Here is a 20,909-nt window from a genome sequence, read left to right on the forward strand (position 1 = left end):
GCATGGTAACAAGAAATAAAGTTAGTTCATGTCCATGCAGTGGCCACCTTCCTTCTGAGGGATGTTAATGGATTGAGAGAACAGTAATAAGTTCCAGAGCTTTTCACCACCTAAGCCACTGGTTGAAATCCAGTCTAGTGTTGGAGGCAGAAAGTTATCGTCTGTTAGATGTACAGTTGTTGTTGCCAGTGAGTTCGGTACTCTCGGTCTGGTTCCTTATCAGCAGGGAATCCAAATTGTGAAAAACTTCCTTGTTTCTCATAGATGTTGTTACTTATCCTATTAAAAAGCAGTAGGTTCCAAGTGCCAGGGCTAATTTCACTGACTAGCACTAAACTCAGCAAATAGTTGCCCTAATCAAAAAATTTACACATTTTCTTAAACCCTCAAAATATTTCTGTTCTGCCTTTGCCAATGCCATCTCATTTCTTCTCGCTTTTATCACTTAGCTCATTTCCTTTTTTATTAAAATCCCTGCGCCTTTCTCAAGCACTTGTCTCGAATGGTCATTTGATACATTTTGTTCTTACTCGTTTCACAAAACTTTTAGTACTATTCTTTATTTCTAAAATAATTTTTCCTTTTTCTGTTCAACCCAATAATGCTTTTTTCTTTTCAGAATTTTCCAAATATACTTAAAAATGTTATTGACTAGTTTTCTTTTATCTTCCTGTTTTAGATTTTTCTCTTTCACTTCTGATTATAGCATATGTGAGAAACTTATTTTGTTTATCTATTTAAAGTTCTCAACCTCTTCTTGGAACTCATTAATTATCTGGAAATGAAAACATTGTTCTTTAGCACTTTTGTATCTTTAAATGGAACATAAAATGTAGGATGGTTTTAGTGTTTACAGTCTTTTCACCCAGTTGCCCTTGGATGTTTAAGTATGGGCCTGATAAAGTATCATTTTAAATAGGAGACAGTTACACTCAAAGATTTACATTTTTATAGATTTAACCAGAGATATTTGAAATTTCTGTTACTGGTCTCCATGTCTTGTACTATTAATGATGGTAGTTGCATATGTTTCAACTTGTCCTTCCCCTATGCTTGGCCTACTCCATGCATTAGATCTAGCTTTGAGGTCAGAATTCAGTGTTTAGAAAATCATTTTTGTTTATTAAGGAAACATTGGACAATATTTATTTATTTAGAAAATAATTTCCTGTTTATCAAGGAACTATGGGATAGCATTTGTTTTGTACGTATTAAGTTTTAATGGAGGAAGAATATTTTTCTGGTCTGAGACATGGAGACTTACTGATATCTGATTATTAGAATGATAATCTATATTTGTTCAAATGTATTTTATTCACGAAAATGCAAGCATTTTTATTTACTAAACATATTTTATAGTTGCTGGTCAAAATATCATTTATAAAAAAACATATTCCCACAGAGATAAATCTCAGAGACAGAGTTGCTTGCTCAACATTAGATGAGATCTAAAAGCCCTTGCTGATCTCATGCTCTGTTTGCTAACCTCTCTTAGTGCTCATGAAGGAGGGCTTCGTTCCAAAATTGTGTATTGAACCATTTTGCTTCTACCTGCTCTATTGATAAGGCTTCTGTTCCAGTGTTACTTGTGGCTTATGAGTTTCTTAAGTAGAATTCATTAGAGGTTCAGCAATGTGTCCTTAAATATCATTGACTATTTTCACCTGTGCTATTCTCCCTTTCCCCCCCACCCCCTTCCACAGACTGGTTGAGATAGCAGAATCTCGTTTTCCCAGATATTTTAACGATGAAGAAAAATTACTTTTGACAAGCAGTAAAGTTCATCTTTATCGGGAACTCAACTGTGATGAAGTTTTACAAAGGTACACTTTAGATTTTGTTACTTTAGTAGTACTTTGAAGACTTAGTTTTTGTTTTTCATGTTTCAGGTTTTGAGTGATAAAAAAGTCTCTACCTATAGGATTATGGGAAATTATTTCAGTGTTCTTTATTTACTGTAGCCTGTTGGTTGCAGTATTTCTTTAAAAATAATTTTAAAGAAATTAAACAAATGTTTTAGCTTTAATTAATTAAGTAGTATATTAATTATCTGTTGTTTCATTAACAAATTCCCCAAGGTTTAGCAGCTTAAAATAGCAAACATATATTATCTCACATAGTTTTTAAGGGTTAGGTATCTGGTTGTGGCTTAACTAGGTATTTCTGGCTCACTTGGGGCTAGAATTCCAAGGTCACTCCTGTAGTTGCTGGAAGGTTTTCCTTCCTTCCTGGTTGTTAGCCAGAGGCCTCTGTCCTCACCACATTGGCCTCTACATAGGGTTGCTTATAACACAGCCACTTGCTCTCCCCTCCCCCTCTCCCAGAGTGAGTGATCTGGGAGAGAGTGGGCAAGTGAGAGATAGCCCAAAATGGAAGCTGTAGTCTTCTATAACCTACTCTCAGACATGACATGACATCCTTTTGTCATATGCTATTGGTCACACAGACCAGCCCTAGTACAATGTGGGAGAGACTCCACCAGGTGTGAATACCAAGGACTGGGAGTAAATGGGGGCCATTTTAGAGATTGGCTACCACAGGTAGTTCAAGCAATATCATAAGAGAGGCAAGGAATGAAACAAAATAAAAACATTTTGATTTATTTCCAAAAGAATGCACTATGTGTAGAAGAGATATGTGAAAATAAGTTATGTATATTGAATGCTTGCAATCATTACTGTAAGTTAGGGAAGAACAATTTGCTATTGTTTTTCAGTTGGCTAACCTTTGCAATGTCCTATTTTTTATTACATTTAAATTTTTCTGCTATTTTACAAATTTCGCATTTATAGGATTGAATCTCTAGAAGAAGAAATTATTTCAAAAGGAGTTAAACTTGTGATTATTGACTCTGTTGCTTCTGTGGTGAGGAAGGAGTTTGACACACAACTTGAAGGCAACATGAGAGAAAGGAACAAGTTCTTGGCGAGAGAAGCAGCCTCCTTGAAATATTTGGCTGAAGAATTTTCAATCCCAGTAAGTTTTTCTTTTTTTCTCTTTCTTTCTTTTTTTACTTCTTTCTTTTCCTTTATATTAAGTTCACCGACTTATAATATCAAGTAATATAATTAGAAGATGATGGAAACAAATGACTTTCTAAAGATAGCACAGTCTAATTGCTATAGCAGATGTCACCATCTTAAATTTGTTCATCTATTGAGATTATTTTATCCTTTTCACAATTTGAGCCTGGAGCAGATTTATTTATTTATTTAACTATCTGTCTATTTATTTAAAATTTTCTTTAATTTTTCAATTATAGTTGACATCCAGTATTATATTAGTTTCAGGTGTACGACATAGTGATCAGACAGATATATAACTTAGGAAGTGATTAGTCCGTTACTGTCGGCATGATTTTCAGTAGTGGGAGTTGTGATCAGGAAATCTGAAGATGAGGATATATTGCAAGGGTTTGTGGTAGATAAACTACAGGATACGGGTATGTACTAAAGTAATTCCCATTAGCGGTATGTGAGAGAGTTCTACTTGTTCTGCAGCCTCATCAACATTTAGTATTGTCAGGCTTTTTGATTTTAGCCATGCATCGTTTTAACAGAAGAAAAGAAAATTCATTAAACTGAGATAAAATTTAGTTATGATTTTATAATTTTTAGATTTGTGTTTAGAAAATTAAAATCTTGGATCTTTGTAACATAAAGAATATGTACCGATTGTGTAAACTACCACATAGCCTTAGAGATTTATACAACCAAACGAGAAGTCGAGGGAGAAAGGGGCTCTGCTTTTCTTTGTTTTTAATAGAGCCCTCTGAAAGAATAGTACTTAGTATCCCCTATCCTTCTGTCTTTGCTTTTGTTTTTCTGTTTCTGTTAAGTACAGAGTACATATACTTAAATAACAGTGTGATATTGGTTTTTGTGACAAGTAAGTATTGGTTTTAGAAGGTTTTTGAAAAATACTTTCTTTAGGAAATGTCAGAAATTTCCTAACCTCATTATCTCATTGAAGTGGAAAATAATGAACTTCTAAATGTTTATGATATACTTTGAGTAGATGGCTTCCTATGGAACTAAGTGTCTGAAAAAGTATATTGTTGTCTGGTTCATTATGCCTTTGAAACTAGGAAACCTTATGCGTCGTCCTTGTAGTTCTTCAAACATGCCAACAAACACTCTTGCCTCAAGAAGTATTTGCTGTTCCTCAGCCCGGAATAGTCCTACTCATATCCATATAATTTATTCTCTCCTGTTACTTTATTAGTGAAGACTTCTCTGATCATAAATATTAACTACATTTCCTACCCTCCCCATGTCTTACTATGCTTTACGTTTCTCCATCACATACAAATGAAAATATATGCTAGTTTTTACCCTGTAGTATTATATGTTTACATTTATTGTTTGTATGTTCCCTCTACCCCATAGAGGGGTTAAAGGGATTCTGTCTACTTTGTTCACTGCTTTATTCTTAGTACCAGAAATAGTGCCTAATATGTGGTAGACACTCAGTAAATATTTTTGAATATATGAATTGCATATACTGCTTTTCTTTGTGGACTTGAATCAATCTTATATACATGTATATTTGTATTGAACTTAACTGTTCTTTTATTTTAAATTTGCTTTTAACTCTATTTTGAGCCTATTTTTAATATTATTTATTTTTAATAGAAATAAAATATAATTTTAAGGTGGATATCACTGTAGATCCTACAGACATTAAATGAACAATAAGGAAATATTATGAACAACATTATTCCAGTAAGTTTGATGAAAGTAGCCATAAGCAATTTGTAAACAAATGGGTATGGTTGTAGTTCAATAAAAGCTGGTATACAAAAAGGATGGAGGGCCAGATTTGACCCATGGCCATAGCCTTCTCTTGTCTCCTTAGGCTCAGGACCCAGAGCTGGTTCTCTCAGTAGTTTAAGGAATTTGAAGGAAGGGTAAGAGAGTAGTCTGCTCATAAAGCTGTGTTTTCTCAAACTAGTTTAAGGCATTGACCCCTTTTATGTGCAAGTAATATTCTCACGAACCCTCACTGCTGACTTCAGTTTTATTTTAGTATTATAGTAGTATATAGAATTATAAAATTCACTAACTATATTAAATCACACTATGAAATCATAAAGTGGTTGTATTTACAAAAAATACTTTGTTTAATTACTCTTTCATAGATGATAATTTGCTAAATTGCTTGCAGTATAAACATTAACTTATAGCACAGCGTCTTTTGAATTGTATATATGTGTGTGTGTGTGTGTGTCTGTGTTAGTATATATATAATATCTACTGTAGTTCATGTGATGACTAAATTTTCTTATCTCTTTTCTCTGAACTACAAATCTTAGTCTGTTTTGAAAGGGTGGCATCACGTGGCTCTCACTTGGGCAAGAATGTATTTATGTTTGAATTCTGCCATTGTCCTTTTCTCATTCGTTCCTGACAATTAAAGTGGTACTTCTTGGCATCACTTGATTGAAAACAATCGTTAACATCTTGTGGCAATTTTCTATTATAAAATGCCTATACTAATATTTGAAGCCATCCTTGAAATGAAAACATAAAATTAAAAAAATCATCAGAGAAAATTTACAGATCTTTGAATATGTTCACAGACTGCAGTTTGAGAAACACAGTTGTACAAGTTTTGTAGAATCTTTTTTCCTGAATTTCATGTGGCAAGTGTAAGGACACTCTGCTATTGGGATGTACGATGCAGAAACTTTGTCTTTTTAAAGTGTGGCCCTGCCAGTATTGGAAAAAACAATAGGCTCGGAAACTGTAGATACTTGATGAAAATAACATGAAAAGAATTTAAATATTGCTTGTATAAAATAAATTGTGGTTATGGCTATTTATGTTTCCTATATATCATTGACTTCTAATTATCATACACGGAACAATTTTTACACATATTGTAAATTATATATCAGATTAAAATAATAGGATTTTCTTGCTCCTAAAGACCTTAAAGATCATTTAGATTAGTCCTTTCACTTTATAGATGACACTGAGGCTGAGAGGTGACCTGACCTATTTAAGGATACTTAGCATAGGAGAGGACAGATAGTGGTCAGAATGCAAGATTATTTGGATTCTTGTTCTGAGGTTTTTCTCTACAGTAAGGTTGTCTTTTTTTCTGAGACCTACAGAATGATAGTAGACTGTGAACTTCTTAAGGACAGGATTATGTCTTCTATTTTTCTGATTTTCAGAGCCTAGTACTGTGGATGATTTATATTTAGGAAGTGACTGCTAATCTAATTACAGCTATTGAATCATTATGTTGTACACTTGAAACCATTATAATGCTATATGTCAGTTATATCTCAATTTAAAAAAAAGCATATATGAAACACTGAAATAATAATCAACATCTGCAAAGAAGAGCTAAAATTAAAGCTTTTTCTCTTGAGCTGAATTAGGAAAGTAATTTGTCAAATGATGCTAAATAATAGATATGGATTAGTGGGACATGTACCTAATGCCTAAATAAGAGGGACCTAATTTTAAGAGCATTGTGAAGGGACCTGAAAGGTAAGAAAAAACTTACAATTAAGGCTTATGAAAATATACTTACTGTATATATGGTATTGTTACATCCATTTAAACATTTATTTTTTAAAAGATAATTTGAATTTTTTTATGCTCACTGCTGCAAATCTTGCCTTGTTTTTTATATTGACTTTTATAATATGCCATGTTGGCTGTGTTCTTTTGTTTTATTTCCCATCTTAGAGTTTTATAAGCTGTTTGAGTAAAGGAAAATAAAAATACATTGCTTAGATAAAAAGACTTTAATGTTCAAAGATGCTTTTTTGAAAATGCTTCCAATGAATTTTTGAACAGGCCAGTACAGATGCGAAACAATGTCAAGATGTAAATTTTTGAGCAGGTCAGTACAGATGCACAAATGTCAAGATGTAAATTTTTACTGTTTCAGAGAATTCAATAAGTTAATTTTAGTTATTGGTATATGAATAGCATTGAAGTCTCTTGCCCCTTTATCTTTTTCTACCTTCATTTCTTATTAGTGTGCAAATGTTTTCTAGTTGACAATATTTAGAGATCTAGTACCAGTTAACAATATTTAGAAAAGTGGTATATCAAGAAAAATTTGAATATACTATTTAAATATTTTAAGAAGGAAAAGTCTTAATTTTATTGAAAGTTGCTGTTAAAATCTCAATTATTTTACTGAGATGTAATTATAATCAGTTTTTCTGTTCTTGCGATTTATATTCTTGATTATGTACCTTTTGAGAATATGCATTCTTATTTTTTACATAACAAAGGTTTCATCTGAAATATTAATGCTTATAAATGTTTAAAGCTGTTTAGAAACATAAATTAAAATATGCGTATTTTCTATTTTATTATTTTTAAGACATAAAGGTTTAAAATCATTAACAAGTGGAAACTTTTTGTTTTTTGTTTTAAGTAAGGCAAATATTATAAGTATAAACTTTTATTTTTGACAAAAGCATAAAAATGTGTTTTGTTTTCTCAGTTTAATGGCAGACTTCATATAGCCAGGGTTTCTTTTCTCTTACTTTTAGCTGTCCCATCATGCAAAGAGGGTTTAAGCTGGTAGGATTATACCTTATTTTAGATAATTTTAATTTTAAATTTTAAATATTTTCTCTTACTTTTAGCTGTCCCAGCATGCAAAGAGGGTTTAAGCTGGTAGGATTATACCTTATCTTAGATAATTTTAATTTTAAATTTTAAATATAGGAAACTAGGCCAGTAAATTTTAATAAAATACTTAAAGTTTTATTAATTACAAAATTGGAATATTGTGTTTTTGACTTGTGAGATAGAGTAAAAAAGTATATGTACCAAATTTTGACATTTGTTCTTATCATATATATAAAGTGAAGCCTAATGATGTTTCTCTTTGTAAAATAGGAATCTTAGAGTATAGATATATGTAAATAACCCATCAAAAGTCTAGAGTTAAATTTTGCTGTCATACAGTTGTGTGATTTTTCAGAAATCATGTAAGTTTTAATTTACTTTAATTACTTTCATATTAATTATTGAAAGCAAACATTATAGGACTTCTATGAGATGAGAGAAGTCTTAAACTTTTTCTTTTTTATAGTGCCTTTATTTGTTTACTCACATTTAAAATCAGATTATTCTTAAAGCTACCCTTTATTCATTCAGGTGGCTGGAATTCGCACTCTAGATTAAATCTTTATTTCATCTTTTGGTGATAATAATTCTATAAAAATATATCTTTATTTTATATAGTTCTTTATAATTTATAAAACTTTGTTTTTATTGTAGATCAAAAAGCTAGAAATAAATTAAAGGTTAATGAGTAGGTGATTGGCTAAATTAGTGGTGGTATAATCATACAATAGAATATTGTGCCATTGTTAACATGAATACAATAGCCTAGAAATGCATTCACAGATTGTACAGGAAAGGATGAACTTACCTGGCATGGGTTGCTGAAACCCAGCATATTCTGAGGAAAGGCCTGTCTTTAGGACTGGTTCTTGGCTGGCTCTTGGGATGAACTTTGAGCCTTTGGAATAGTCTCCCTAATCAGAATGTTTTCGTATGCCTGAGATCTTGGACACATAGTATCAGTTGGAACAGGTATACACCTATTTTGCTCTGGGGACTGGAATCTGAAGAGTTGAGGTCAGTCATGCAGCCCCTGTGTGCCTTGTGACTGACCCCCAATAAAAACCATGGACAATAGGGCTTAGATAAGCTTTCATGGTTGATATCACTTCACTTGTATTGTCACACATAATTTCTGGAAGAATTGAACATGTTCATGCAACTTCACTGGGAGATGACATCTGGAAGCTTGTGCCTGGGTCTTCCTGGACTTTCTTTGCTTACACTTTTTCTCTTATTTTAATGTGTATCCGCTGCTGTAATAAGCCATAACCATCAGCATAACAGCTTCTCTGGATCCTGTGAGTTCTTCCAGTGAATTATTGAGCCAGAGAGTGGTCTTGGGGACCCCTGGCACACAGAGGCATCAATAGATATATGCAAGAATGTTTATGGCAGCTCTATTTGTAATTGCTCAAAACTGGCGATATTTAGTTAATTTATTGGTTTTGCTAATTGTACTATGGTTATATAAGATGTTAACATTAGGAGAAGCTGGGTAAAGAGCATATAGGAATTCTCTGTACTCTTTTTGCAACTGTTTGGTGAGTCTAAAATTATTTCAGAATAAAAAGTTAAAAGAAGGAGAGTAGATTTGAGTGCTTTTATATATAAACTGGCTCTGGAAGCTCATTAAAAAACTCTTTTGGTTACATCTGGAAAAGGAAAGTAGGGGTCGGAAGGGGACTTACATTTGATGGATTGAATCTCATCCATTTAGTCATCTGGTCCTATTACCTAATATCTCGTCAATCTAAACATTGCTTTTCATCTTTCAACAAATCTTGTTGGCTCCATTTTCAGTATACATTCAGTACTTGATTACTTTTCACTGCCTTCAGTGCTATCACCCTAGTTCCTGGTGGTTAAGAGTCCTGGCTTTAGAATTAGATGTTGATTTGTATCATAACCTCTCTATTTGCTAATTTTAAGAGCTTGAATAAGTTATCTATCCTACCCCCAACTCTTAGTTTTCCATTAGATAAATGGGGAAAATACCTGGCTCATGGAGGTGTGAGGATTAAATGAGATAATGTCTGTAATGTTCTTTGCACAATGTTTGACACATTCAGTAAAAGGTAGCCATTAATTTTTAATTTTAGTAGTTACCTCATTCCAGATGCTTGGTATACTTTCTCTTTTCCTAATCTCCCCGCCCCCCCACAAGACTTCAGCTCCTTAAAAGGAAAAGTCATGTCCCACTGTTGAATTCCCTCTTAGCAGTTTTGTTGATGGATGTTGTCACTGCCTGGACCCTCCTAAACCTGGTTAACTCACTCATACTTTGGATCTGAGACTCTCTTTCCTTTTTCCTTTTTAATCATCTCCCCCCCCCTCACCTCCCACCTCAGCAATTGTGTACAAAACTCTGGCTAGGCACTGTGAGATCATAAAGATGAATAAAACGTAGTCTTTGCCCTTAAGGCTTCTATAAATAAGTCAATTGTAGGAAACAAATAGCTTTCTGTGGTAAAATGGAAAATAAAATGTATCTTGTCTCCTGTTCTTTTTCCGTTTCTAGCAGATATGTAAGCAGGTTGGTACTCCTTTCTCTTTCCTTTTCTTGGAATTGTAGATCTCACAGAGGGAAGTAAAGGAAAGAGGTAGCATAGATCTTCATAGGCTCTTGCGAAACTCTTTATCATGTCTAATCTTGACATTTACTGTCCATTCTTATTCAGAAAAACAGTGCTCTTTTGGAGACAAATAGATAGTGGGTAAACTGCTGAAGCATAAGTATAATTCCAATGTTGTGTTGCTAAGAAAAAGTTAGAAATGAAAGCAGGTTGCAGCTCTTAGTCTTTAGTGTTACTTTACATATATTACACAGTGCCTAGATGTGTTTAGAATTTTCCAATTGAGGATCTTGAAATTGTGGCTGAGTGGCAAACTTGAATTCTCAAGTGAGAGCAGGGAAGCAGAGAAATGAAGTGATTTATCTAATACTGCTTAAGAAGCGTTTGCATAATTACGAAGAGCTGTGATCATCAAGGTGGGAATTTAACATTGGTGCTCTGTGCAAACTGTTATTGTAATGCCTTGTTTAGAAGTTTAACAATATCAGTGATGCTCTACTTTATGATTTTTAACTTATCGAAAAAAGCATTGTAGAGAAATTGGGTCTTGTGTTTAATAGAATCTACCAACAGCTCACTGTTTAATTAAATTCAGATAAACAATTTGAAATACAATCTTCGCTGTATGAGAGGCTGGTCAAAGGACACTTATGTTTTTCAATCAAAGACAAATATTTTTGATGTCATTGTATGTCCTTTCTCTTTCTCAAATGTGTCCATTGAGTTAACACACTTATCTTCCAAGTATATGTTGTTGGCATTTTAATTTTATACTTTAAAAAGCTTTGTCTTTTTAAAAAAATTTTTTATTCTTTTGTTTTGAGCTTAATTTTTTGAGGAGCTTAATTCTTTCACATCCTAAATCTTGACTTTTGGAAGCTTCCAGTCTTATTATTTTTGTTTTGTCATCAGTTTATTAAGTTAGTAAATTTATTTCTCAGATAATTTGTAAGTTTAATAGAGTTTGAGGTCCTAGGCAAAGTTTTAGTCTTCAAACAGAAAACAGTTTTAATTACTGCAGTTAGGATGGTTTCCTAATTGAGTATGAGAATTGAAGTAGGTGCTTGACCTTTTAAAATTTAAAAAAATTTTCCAAAAATTTAAGAGTCTAGGTAAACCTATAAAAGCTATGGTTTAAAGGTTTTATCTGTCTTCCAATGCAACTAAGTTAGAGGATGATAAGTTAGATATTTCTCATTTGAAGTTTGTTCCCTCCCCATTTTTTTGCCTTCTATACATCTTTGATATTGAAGAAGATATAATCTTATAAGTTTTACAAACGTTTTTCGTTGAACACTTTAAATAACTTTGTTAGGTAGGTTATATTATTCTTTTTTTATATTTAAAGAAACTGAGACTTATCAGGGTTAAATAACTTTCCCAGAATCACACAGCTCATTAAGTGGAAGCAGTAGGGTTTGAACTCAGATCTGCCTGATGCCAATGCACGTGTTCTTACTTACAGTGGAGCACTGCTTCCTAGTGCAGTAGTCAAAATTATTCAGCTCCCTTGCCTCTTATTGACTAAAAGCTATTCAATACTCAGAATTCTTCCTTCCAAACCTTTTTCAATGGAACATCTCACACCTCGCTTTATGCTGATTGTTGCTTGGAAGTGTAACTGTAGAAGTGCTTCTATATTAGTGGTGTCAGTATTTCAAGTAAGAGAAATACTTGAATACTTGCAGCTTTGATTACTTTTTCACTTACATTGAAATCATATGTGTATGTTAAGACTATAATGAATGGCTTTTATCTGCTAGTCAATATGCTGAAGACTTGTTGGATATCTATATTCTCAGGCTGGAATTGGCACACTTATAGCTTAAGTCCTGTGATAAGTATGCCGTCTTAGGAAAACAATTCCTTAATACTCGTGCTTTGGATCTCTTTTGGGGAACATCTGAAGTACAGACAAGCTCTCTCATAAGATTCTGCTTTGAGGTTTAATGACGACCCAATATGTGCTGTGACAGGACAGGAGACATTTTAGTTTCATGGCATGCCAGATGTATCCAGTAAAATTGGCTCTTCATGAATTTAATTAAAAGTCCCTAAGAACTTATTACCTAAGGTAGTTTTTATAAGCATTATGACTCAAAGGATCTTTGGTGTATATATTTGAGAAAGAGACAGTTTTGACATGAATGGGAAAGTGATGCTTGTAGTTATGTGGACCGAAATGCAGTAAAGAAATACTGAAAATATTATAATGTGAAAAGATTTTTTTAAATGCTCCTAGCTTAGTTACTAAAGTTGGTTTTATTTCTTAGGCTATATTGTATTGAATCTTTTTTTCTTTTTCTTTATGATCTTTAGCTTAGTTTACTGGGTTGTCCAGTAACTTGGGATTGGCCTTTGCCACAGCCTTAGAAATGACAACTCTTTGCCCAATAATAGACCTCTCCTTTCACTTCTGTATTCTAATCTTTGTGAATCATGCTTTGAACAGTAAACATCTTATAGAAGCAGCATGATGTGGTAGAAAGTACCCAGAATTTCAAGTCAGAAGATAAGAGTTTAAAAAGTCATGAATGTATTTCAACTGGCTGTGTAGCTATGGACCAGTCACTTCTCTTTTCTGAGCCTCAGTATCTTTATCTGTAGAAAGGAGATAAAAGTTCCTGCCTCATAAGGCTTAATATTATTATTATTATTATTAATATTAGTAGATGAATAATAGTAAGTATATATTGCTAGATTATTAACCTTTTAAAAACATTTTTCCACTTCATGAAGCACTTTTATGTATAATAATTTTATAGGAAGATATGTATCTACACACACACACATACACACACACACACACACATACACACACATACACACATACACATGTCATTCTCCAGTTGGCCCTCCATATCCATGCATTCCGCATCCATGGATTCACCCAACCTTGGATCAAAAATATTTGAAAAAAAAAAAAAAGAAATGTTCCGTCGTTGCTGATGTGTACTGTGTAGTTAGGCCTACTGTGGTTACTGTGGTTGTATCTGTACTGAATATGTAAAGACTTTTTTTTTTGTCATTCTCTAAACAATATGGTATAACAACGATTTTATATGGCATTCACATTGTAGTAGGTACTATAAGTAATCTAGAGATGATTTAAAGTATACGGAGGATGTGAGTAGGTTAACTGCAAATACTACGCTGTTTTATAAAGGGACTTATTCATCCTTAGACTTTGGTATCTGTAGGGGGTCCTGGACCAATCCCCCCATGGATACCGAGATATGACTTTGGTACTAGGTATATATTTGTCATATATATATATATGAGAGCGCTTTGTAAATTCTAAAGCACTGTGAATATTAGTTGATATTTTCATAACCGACTGAACCTGAATTAGTTATTTGAATGATGAATCAGTGTTTTCTAAATTCAGATAATGAACTTATATTTAGCTAAAATAAAAGTTTTGGAATGTTTTTTCACTAGTGTTAAGATTTATTTAAAAATTAAGTTTTAATAATATCTGGTTTCTATATTATTGTTCTTAATTGTTTAAAGAAATAGAGATAGTTACTCAGTAAAAATCTAAATGGTCATGAGTACTTGTAGGGGGGCAGTATCATTTGTGGGGAGCTGTAGTGAGATTCCTGCTCCACTAAGAGTAAGTTTATCATTTAGTGATAAATCAATATGATTATTTAAGAATAAATATTTAGCACTTTATGTTTACAAAGTATCCTGCAATTGTTAATTAACCTACACTAATGTTTATCTCTATATTTTGTGCAGGATTTCCAGACACTGCTGTAATGACTCATTCTAACTCTGGAATCAGTAAAGATCTTTAAAACTTATTTGTTCAGTTGCATCAGCATTTTCCCAGATAAATTATTCTGAAAAAAAGTCCAGAAAAAAAATTATAAAATCTTTTCTCATTTGTTTCAGAACCTCACAGTTTCTAGGACCTAAAAGTATTTTCTAAAGCATAACCTAAATATTTCCCTTCAGAAGTTAAATAGCTAGTATTTTTAAAGTCACCACTATTTAAGACATTTTGTAATGAAATAGTCTTTGCTTTCAAGACTCTTATATTCTATTAGTGCGTATAAAACAGATTTAAGAAAAGATCAACATGATATATGGTAGTAGATAATAAGTATTAAATAAGAGGTTGTGACAGTTACTGTTAGTTGCCTACCCAGTACTTATTTCCATCTTCCTCTTCTTAATAGAACCTTTATTGTGTGTTAGTGACAGTGTGCCCACCTTAGCCAAAAGTTCATGGCAGTCATGTTCCTTGATTTTCCAGGTTCTTCTGCAGTGCAAGGTGGCCATGTGACCTAGTTCTGGCCAATGATAACCTGTTTTAGTTCTGTATTACTGCTTAATAAATCATTTCAAAATGTAGTAACTTAAAACAATTATCATTTATTATTTCTCATATATTATTTCCCACCTGGATCAGGAATTCAGATAAAGCCAGAGAGGACAGCTTATTTCTGCTCCATGATATCGGAAGCCTCAGCTAGAAGACTCAAAGACCGGGAGCTAGAATCATATGAAGGCTCATTCATGCTGTTAGGCAGTTAATGCTTGTATTTATTGGGGGCCCAGCTAGAACATTCACTTGTTTTCTCAACATGGTCACTGGGTTCTAAGAGCTTCCTGAGAGAGAGAGAGAGAGAGAGAGAGAGAGAGCGAGAGAGAGAGACAGACAGACAGACAGACAGAGGGTCACCGAGACCCACGGAGAGAGACCCAGATGGAAGCTCTATTCTTTTTGTGACCCTGCCTCTGAAGTCACAGAGCATCACTTCTGCTGAACTCTGTTGATCAAGACTATCACAAGTATCCTCCCAGATTTAAAGTTTACAGCACATAACCTCTCAGTTGGAGAGGTGTCTGTCATGTTGTAAAAAGAACCAGTTGGAGAAGTGTCTATCACATTGTAAAAAGCGCATGTGGGTTGGGATAAATATATTGGTGTAGCTATATTGGAAAAATACAGCTTGTCACAACGTTTAAGGGAAGGCTCATTAGTAGGGAGGGGGAAGCTTTTAAGAAAGCTTTTACTGCCCAGGTAAAAGGGAAGTGATAGTTCGGGCTTGGTCCTTGGTTGTTTATTCCTTCTTTCTGTATTGAAGGAGCATCAAAAACCTTGTGCCTGCGATGTGATAACCAGTATGCTAAAGATATTGACATCACTGGATGTCAGTGCTGGACTACCTGCTTCTGGACTTCTTCTTCTCTGAGGCAAATAAGTACCTATTTGTTTAAATTACTATTGTAAGATTTTCAGTTTTTATAGCCAATCATAATTACCAAATCTCATGGTTGTCTACTTTGAGCATGCATAGGAATCACCTGGAGGCTTCTTAGGGCTGACATAAAGGAAGAGGTAGAACTTGAGAAAGATAGGTAAAATGAGGGAAACAATTTAAATATTACAAATGGTATGAGCAAGTACATGAAAGCAGAAAAAGTGTAGTGTTTTTTTTAGGACTTCTAAAGGCTTGTACTCTTTGACCAACACTTCCTGATTTTGCCTACCCCATTCCCGCTAACCACCAATTTTGTTTCTATGAGTTTGACTTTTTAAAAAAGATTCCACATATAAGTGAGACCATTGTCTTTCTCCGTTTGACTTCTTTCACTTAGCATACCATCCTCCAGGTTCATCCACGTTGTCATAAATGACAGAATTTTCTTCTTTCTTATGGCTGAATAATGTGTGTGTGTGTGTGTGTGTCCATTCATCGGTTGACAGACACTTAGTTTGATTCTATATCTTGGCTATTGTGAATAATAATGCCCTTAAAATTTTTACATTTCACTAGATTTCTGTAATGCCAGATTTGTGCAGCGACTTGAATTAAGTACCAATTAGAATTCAAGTTGAAAAGCATAGATCTATATCTGAAGATAGCCTTGTATACCAATTTATATTGTACATTGTAGACCAGATTTTGAAATAACAGTTCTTACTTTACAAGAAAAGTGCCTAATGAAAGAATCTTTTATGAAATAGTGAGCCCTACCTGTAAAGTGATCACATTCCTTTAGGATTACCAGTTTAAACAAAAAATGTCTCATCTGTTAGTGAATTATGACTGAGATGTTTGCCAAGTTTTTTCCTAGGAGCAACTGTTGTGCAAACTTTGGGCCCATATAGTTGACTCAAGTCTTCGCTTTCTGGTTTCTAGCAAAGAGTGTTTCTTACAGAGAACATGACATTTCCTGAATCTCAGAGTTCTGTGAAATAGAGCAACATTAAGGATTAGGTCACACAGCCCATGTTTTTGGTATTGCTCTCAGAAATCTCTGATGTAGTTTATGTGACCCTGATTTTTGTTTAAACTAAATAGTAAATGTTTGGCATTTGTGACATATGTGGCTAAGTTTTCTCCACAAGTTGTTGCTCTATATTATTAGAGGGAAGTACTTTTTTTAAAAAAATAGCTTTATTGAGGTATAATTTATGTACCATAAATTTCACCCTAGGAGGAAGTTTTACTTCTCTGAAAAGATTGATAGATTCAAGACCAAAGCCCACATTTCCTAATTCATTCATTTATTCATTAATATATTCCAGAATATGAATTATTTCTTACTTTACTGCTAGCCTATTACATATCCTGTTGCCATTATTATTCTTATTATGCTATAATTTTATATGTTCTGAAATAATTAGCTTTTTTGTTGTTTTAGATTGATAAAAATATTTTGAAATTATTTGTATAGTTATATTCTAATATAAATGCTAATAGGTGAAGGAGCTTAGAAAGCCATCTTACAGAACACAGTAAAGATTTTAAATATGTCCCAATATAATGGGATTTCTTAAATGGAAAAAACTGATGCAGTGGATTGAGAACCAAATGATAGCATTGCTGGGATGAGGGAGGAAAATATTATCTATATTGGATGTTGTCTATATAGTCTACTAAGCATCAGTTTCTCTTTCTCCGGTCCTAATGGACAGATGATTTTTCTCAGGATCCCTCTACTTCTGTGTAACCAATGAGCATCAGGAAAGCTGATCCCACCTTCAGTTCAGGGGTAGGCCTGGTTAGTCTGAGGGTTATCCACTTTCCCTTGCCAGTCAGTGGTCCAGGGATGAGCACATGATCTAATTCAGGCAAATGGGATACAAGGAAGGTCTTTTAAGTTTCTGGGAATGTTCTTCCTTGTTCTTATAAGAGATCCATGGGAAGCCACTTTGTATCTTCTGCAGGACATGATCAAGGAAGCATGTAGCCCTGACTACTGTTATCAACCATACTTTATTCAAGAAGGTGGAGCCAACCTTAGGATGAAGCTGACATTTTGGATGGTAGAGCAGAGAGATAGAAAAGCTATGGGTCCTTGGTGAAATTTATGAACAGTCCATCTCTGAGTTTCCAGATATGTTAATCTATATATTTCCTTGTGGTTTAAGTCTTTGGTATTGAAATTGTGGTCCATGGACTGGCAGCACCAGCATCACCTGTGAGCTTGTTGGAAATGAAGAATTTCTGGCCCAACCCTAGTTCTACTGAATCAGAGTCTCCTTTTTAATAGGATCCTCAGATGATTTATATATACACAAAAGCTGAAGAAGTGCTATTTTAAGCCACTTTGAATTGGTTTTTATTTACTTACAAATGAAAGCGTTCTGATATGACATCCTAGAGTTTTTTCCCTAAGGAGTTATAACTTCCTCCAAGCATGCTAAATTGGTGGTGGAGGGGGAGGGGCACCATTTTGATGGTAATAGAAACAGCATTTATTGGATCATGATAGAGTTTAAAAAATTCTCATCATCCTTTGACTGATGGTTGTTTTTTTTTTTTGGTTGCTTTATAGTTATTTTTAGATGAAACCCAAAACTATAGTCCTTACTACTTGTGGTCAGAAAGACCCTAATGTTGATTTTGGCAAGTCAGGAGATGTGAGTGTAGCAGTGCTGGCTGAAAGCCAGCTTTGGGAGTTGCATCTTACCTCCCTTAGGATTACTCCTTCCCATTCTCTTCTCGGCTCCATTCCTACTTCAACTAGATAGAGTTTGGTGTTGTACATCTGTTTCAGTACCATTAACCTCTGGGGAGTGACTCTTGGATGCTGCTGTCTTGTAGACCAGATATGTGTTTCAGTCACATGAATAGAGAAGAGAATTTCATTCCCCTGTTGTAAATTGTAAATGATATGCATATAGGAAGGTTAAAGATAACACGAGCAAATTAAATCTAGTAGCAATCTAGGAACTTTATTTGAGAATTTCTTCCCCAGTTTTTATGCAGAGTTAGGCTCAACATTCCAAAAAAAGCAAAACATACTATAAAATTCTTATTTGCTCATTTTCTAAAGGCCTTTGTGAGCCTGTGGCAGGATAAATTGGATGATTCAATTCACAAATTAGATGATCATTTCTATCATTAATTGAGAATGAATTGTGTTTGTGGTATACTTTACACTGAGAATTACCTAAGGTCTGTATTCACTCAGAAAGGTATTATCTCTGAAAGGAGTACTTAAGGGAAATGCAACTATGCTGATTGATTTTATTATTGTTATTTGTTGAGTTTTTACTATGTGCTAGGTATTATGCTAGTTACTATGAAAATTTATCTCGGGTACTAAAAAGTAGGTCATTTAATCCTCATTTTAGACATGATAAAATTGAGGATAGAGAGTAAGTAATACTCCCAGGATTGTATAGTTAGAGCCCAGGACTGGTGCTCCCAGGCACAGTTAGGCCCTCAAGGAGTTTAGTTTCTGCTGATTGGGAAACTGACTTGTAAACAGCTTACTATAATATAATGTGAGATGAAGTAAAATTAAAAAATAGAGAACCAAACAGCATTTCATGAGAGCATAGAGGAAGAGGAAATTAATTCTGACCAGGAAGATCGGGAAAAAATAATTAATCTTTCTTCCTATTTCTCTAGTTCCTGAATAGGCTCCTCCTGACTTCTCTCATTCTCTTAATGGTATCATCATTTTTATTTTCAGTAATCAAGACTCAAAACCTTTGATGTTTTAATTTTCTTCACATTCTTACATTTCATCAATCTGTAAAGCTTTTTAGTTCTTAATCGAGTTTCTTACTATCTCTCACTGTCCATTCCCACTGCTATAATCCTAGTTTTATCTATCACTTTACCATCTAGGTCAGTAGTTATCAATCTTTGGTGCACCTAAGATTCATCTAATGGTGCTTTGTCAACGTACAAAGATAGATTCATTAGTTCAAAGTCACAGGTGATTCTCATGCACATCAAAGCTGAGAACCACTTATGTAGGGTAGTCCTCAAAATTTGACCTGGGGCCTCCTGGGTAGTCGGGGGAGTCCCTGGGAGTATGCAAAGTCATAACTATTTTCGTAGTTATACTAAGATGTTATTTGCCTTTTTTACTGTGTTGACATTTGCACTGATCATGAAAAAAACAATGTTAAATTTGTAGTGCCCGATACAAATTAAGGCAATGTTACCAAACTATATTAATGCTCAGTGTATTTTTCACTGCCACACACTTTTGAAAAAAAATCTAGTTTTGCTTAAGAATGTTCCTAATGAATCAGTAAACATGATTAATTTCATTGAATCTTGCCCCTTGAGTACATGTTTTGTTTTTACTCTAATGATATGGTAAATACTCATAAGGCACTTGTGTGTTCTGAATTACGATGGTTATTTCAGGGAGCAGCACTGTTGCAGTTGTTTGAATTGTGAGCTAAATTAGCTGTTTTTTTATGGAACACCATTTTTATTTGAAAATAAAATGACTGGTAGACAAACTATGGTTATACAGACTTTTCTATTTGGCAGAAAATTTCCCCAAAATAAAAATGCAGAAAACTTCCTAACACTTAAAGACTTGTCTGATGAGATTGATGGTGTTTGGAATTCATTAATATTGGGAAGATTTTAATGTAATCGAGCACAAAAAATTCATTGATAAATTCAGAGTCCAGGTTGCAACTTACCTTTAAAAAATGACCATTGAATTTTGGTATACATTCGAGGATGAATATCTATAGTTATCTGAAAAAGCCATTGAAACACTTTTTTTTTTTCAACCTCATATCTGTTTGAGGCCAAATTATTTTCAGATAAGTCAACCAAAAGTATACATTGCAACAGATTGAAGAAGTAGATCTGAGCATCTAACTGTCTTGTATTGGAGTTTGCAGACATATAAAACAGTGCCATTCTTTTCAGAATTTTTTTTGAAAATGTAGTTATTATTTATAAAAATGTGTTGTTTGAGTTAAAATACAATGAGCTTATTATTGTTACCTTAAATGAATAGATAAGTATTGAAATACTTAATTAGTTTTAATTTCTAATATGACAAATGCGGATCAAAAAGGGGCTCTGTAATATATCTGACCAAAAGTAACCTCACAGGGTGACCTGATCATAAACTCCTAACTGGGCAGGTCATGGTTGGGAATCATGTCCAAGGCCTATAAAAACAGTTTATCTTTGCCTTAAGTGGACCCTGTCCATTGTTCTTGTGCATCGAGGTTAACACACCTTTGAAATGCTTCTTTTTCAGACCTCTCTGAAGCATAGCCACCCTCAAGATAATCTTAACTATCCTGTAATCCAATCATAAAGATTTCCCTGCCTTGCTTTCTCCCACATTCATGTAATCTTCCTCACTTTCCCTCCTCAATTCCAAATGTATAAATAATCTGCAAAACTGTCATTTTCTAGAGCATTTGAAATGTTGCTTCCTAGCATGTCATCAGTTTGGCTCAAATAAATGCCTAACATTTCTCTAT

The 20,909-nt window shown here is 33.8% G+C and overlaps 1 protein-coding gene across 13 annotated transcripts in view; it reads left to right on the plus strand.

The window, feature by feature from the left end:
• RAD51B (RAD51 paralog B) overlaps window positions 1–20,909 on the plus strand; it is a 488,946-nt gene that overhangs the window by 30,243 nt on the left and 437,794 nt on the right. For all 13 annotated transcript variants that reach the window (XM_015591934.2, XM_015591935.2, XM_015591932.2 and 10 more), the window contains 2 exons: window positions 1,704–1,823; window positions 2,793–2,976. In XM_015591934.2, the coding sequence (XP_015447420.1) occupies window positions 1,704–1,823; window positions 2,793–2,976 (304 nt within the window). The remainder of the gene's footprint in view (window positions 1–1,703; window positions 1,824–2,792; window positions 2,977–20,909) is intronic.

Source organism: Pteropus alecto, unplaced genomic scaffold, assembly GCF_000325575.1.
Source record: "Pteropus alecto unplaced genomic scaffold, ASM32557v1 scaffold276, whole genome shotgun sequence".
NCBI classification, from domain to species: domain Eukaryota; kingdom Metazoa; phylum Chordata; class Mammalia; order Chiroptera; family Pteropodidae; genus Pteropus; species Pteropus alecto.